This window comes from Chiloscyllium plagiosum, chromosome 27 (genome assembly GCF_004010195.1).
Source record: "Chiloscyllium plagiosum isolate BGI_BamShark_2017 chromosome 27, ASM401019v2, whole genome shotgun sequence".
Lineage (NCBI taxonomy): Eukaryota > Metazoa > Chordata > Chondrichthyes > Orectolobiformes > Hemiscylliidae > Chiloscyllium > Chiloscyllium plagiosum.
The window spans coordinates 24847997-24850515 of NC_057736.1; the positions used below are offsets into that span (position 1 = coordinate 24847997).

The window sequence follows — 2519 nt, forward strand, 5'->3', positions numbered from 1 at the left end:
AGTTTCTCCGGCACTTTCTGTTGGTATTTGTCTTCTATGACGACAGTGTCCCGTTTCTGGAAGGAAGCCAGGTCTATAACAAGCACACGGAATGCTGGAGAAACTCAGCAGGTCTGGCAGCATCCATCAGGAGAGAACCAGAATCCGCAGGATTCCGCTTTCATTCGAAGGCCGCTGCTTCCCACCGTTTCCCTGTCCTTTCTACAATAGCGACACTAAACTCTGCCCCAGCCGTGGGCTACCGTGACCTGTTCAAACTTAGTGCAATTCTATATTTTGGTGAAATGGCAACAAAATGCAGTAAGGCTGTGGATCTGCCTCTGGGGAGAGGGTTACAGTCGTATTGAGGACTCAGCGGTTTCCGAATGAGTGTACATTAACTCTCAATCGTTTCTTTTCCCAAGAAAATTGCGTAAAGGAGATCGATTCCTTTATTAATGTATAAAGAAACCGTAAACGTTTACTAGATAGGAACTAGTGACCAGTTTAATTTGTTAACAGTTGGTCCTTATCTCTCTTATTGCTTGAAACTATTGACTTCCTACATAAGGAAGGTGTAATATGAGTGACTCGACTACAGGGTTATATTTTTTGAAAATCTTTATCGCAGCAGGACAAGTCACCATGTGCGAGGGTATATAATGGCCGGGCATGTGTGTGATTAAAATACAGCTCAGTATGGTGCAGAAACTGAGCTGCGCCTTTAATAATTGGCCTAATATTGGCCAGAGTCTACACTGACTGTGGCTCTAACATCTCCATGCGATGGCTCAGGGGCTGAACGCGTCGCCATCTTTCCCAGCACAAACAGACCAACTCGGTGCAGTTATTCCAACCAAACCAACTCTCCCTCATTATGTCTATCCGCCCCCTATCAGAATGAGCAATTATCCACTGACCGCCCTTCTCAAGAATATTCACTTATCAGAAAGTGCCAAGGAAACGTGAGCAACTTTTCAGCTGGGCGACTCTTCGCGGGTTTCTTTGGGATTATCAGATTTTAATCGGCTCCCAGTCGCACTGTGGCTGCCCTGACTGTGAGAGGGTGAGAGCACAGCTTCTGAGCTGTCTACCCTCCAAATCAGTGCACACAGCCGGAAAGTCCAAGATCAAGCCAGCAGGGGAACGAAGCCGGCGTTTTCTTGATTATTCGGTGTTTGTCGAGGGCACTAGCCTGACGCTTTTGTATCGTCCAAATTAATCCGAGTTCGTCCTGTGATTAATCATTTATCCCCGGGCCCATCCGTCTCTAGCCAACCGGCTTCCATGAATGTTGAGGGCATGCTGTTGGATTCGGTGTGAAGGTTTACCAGTGAGTTCAAAAGCGGGGCAGTCCCAGTCAAACCCGCCGAAAGGACAGAGGCTGTAAGGCGGCGGCGTGGTGGGGAAGGACTCCCGACCCTGTTTGTCCCACTCCACCGCTCCCATCCCTCCCCCACCCCCAACCTCCTCCTCCTGGGTGCTGCCTTTAAAAGGGTTAACCCGGTGCCAGATTGACAGGAGACTGTGGGAGACTTGTCAGAGAATGGGAGGACTCAAGTCAAATCCAGCAGCATTTCATTTCCTTTCCCCGTTCACTTCGATCTTTGACCACTTCATGAACTGTGTCTGTGTGCCCGTGTCTCTGTGAGTGTGTGTGTCTGTCTGTGTGTGCCTCGCCTTGAGTAGCACCCTCTTCCGTGTTGGGAAATCAGTTGTCTCTCCCCCTCCTCCCCAAACCCCGGTGGGGTCCGGATCAGCTCTCCTCGTTTCCGCATCGGTTTGGAATCCAAAGGGATTTGCCACCAAAGGGACAGTGTAACGTTGTGGAGCCGCAGGGTGACAGACTCTCTCTCCCTCTGCCTCTCTCTCTCTCTCTCACACTCTCTCCCTCCCTCTCTCTGTCCATCCCTGAGAGGCTGGCACTGCCCAGGGCTCCCTGCCCTCTCTCTGTCTGGGGATGTACCAGGGTTTGGCGAACCCACCGCCTTACACGGCGCACCCGGACCCGGTAGGGAGCTTCCTGCACTCGGCCAGTTCAGCGGTTTATGTGCCGAGCTCCCGGCTGAGCGGGGCTTTCCCATACCCCCAGCAGGCCAGCCCGCTGTCCCCACACCCAGCCTGGGCTCAGGCACCAGCGGCGGCGGGCAGCGGAGGGCCGGAGACCCCGTGTAGCCGCCACTCCTCCTCCTCCTCCTCCTCGTCCTCTTCCTCCTCATCCAGCCCTCCCGGAGTCTCTCCCCGGGAGACCGCCTTCAGCAGCCCGCTCGCCATCTCCTCCGCCGCTGCTGCCGCCGCTGCCGCCGCCGCTGCCGTCCGGGACCAGGTCAGCATCAGCTGGACCCTCAGCGGCTCCTTCCCCAACCACTACCCGCAGTACATGAGCTCGGAGGCGGCCAGTGCCTGGAGCCCGGCTCCACTGGAGAACCCTGCCTTCAGCTTGATCCCAGCTCGCAGGCACGGCGAAGGTAGGAAAGGGCAGGCTGGGGGTGGGGGTGACATGTGGACAGACCGGGGGTGGGGGGTGACATGTGGACAGA

General features: G+C 54.7%; 1 protein-coding gene across 3 annotated transcripts in view; it reads left to right on the plus strand.

The window, feature by feature from the left end:
• The first annotated feature begins 1270 nt into the window (after positions 1–1270).
• LOC122563662 (transcription factor GATA-4-like) overlaps positions 1271–2519 on the plus strand; it is a 37645-nt gene continuing 36396 nt past the window's right edge. The window contains exon 1 of one of the 3 annotated variants that reach the window (XM_043717696.1): positions 1271–2447. In XM_043717696.1, coding sequence (XP_043573631.1) covers positions 1940–2447 — 508 coding nt within the window. In that variant the 5' untranslated portion in view covers positions 1271–1939. The remainder of the gene's footprint in view (positions 2448–2519) is intronic. The other 2 variants (XM_043717697.1, XM_043717695.1) reach the window with 2 other exon arrangements.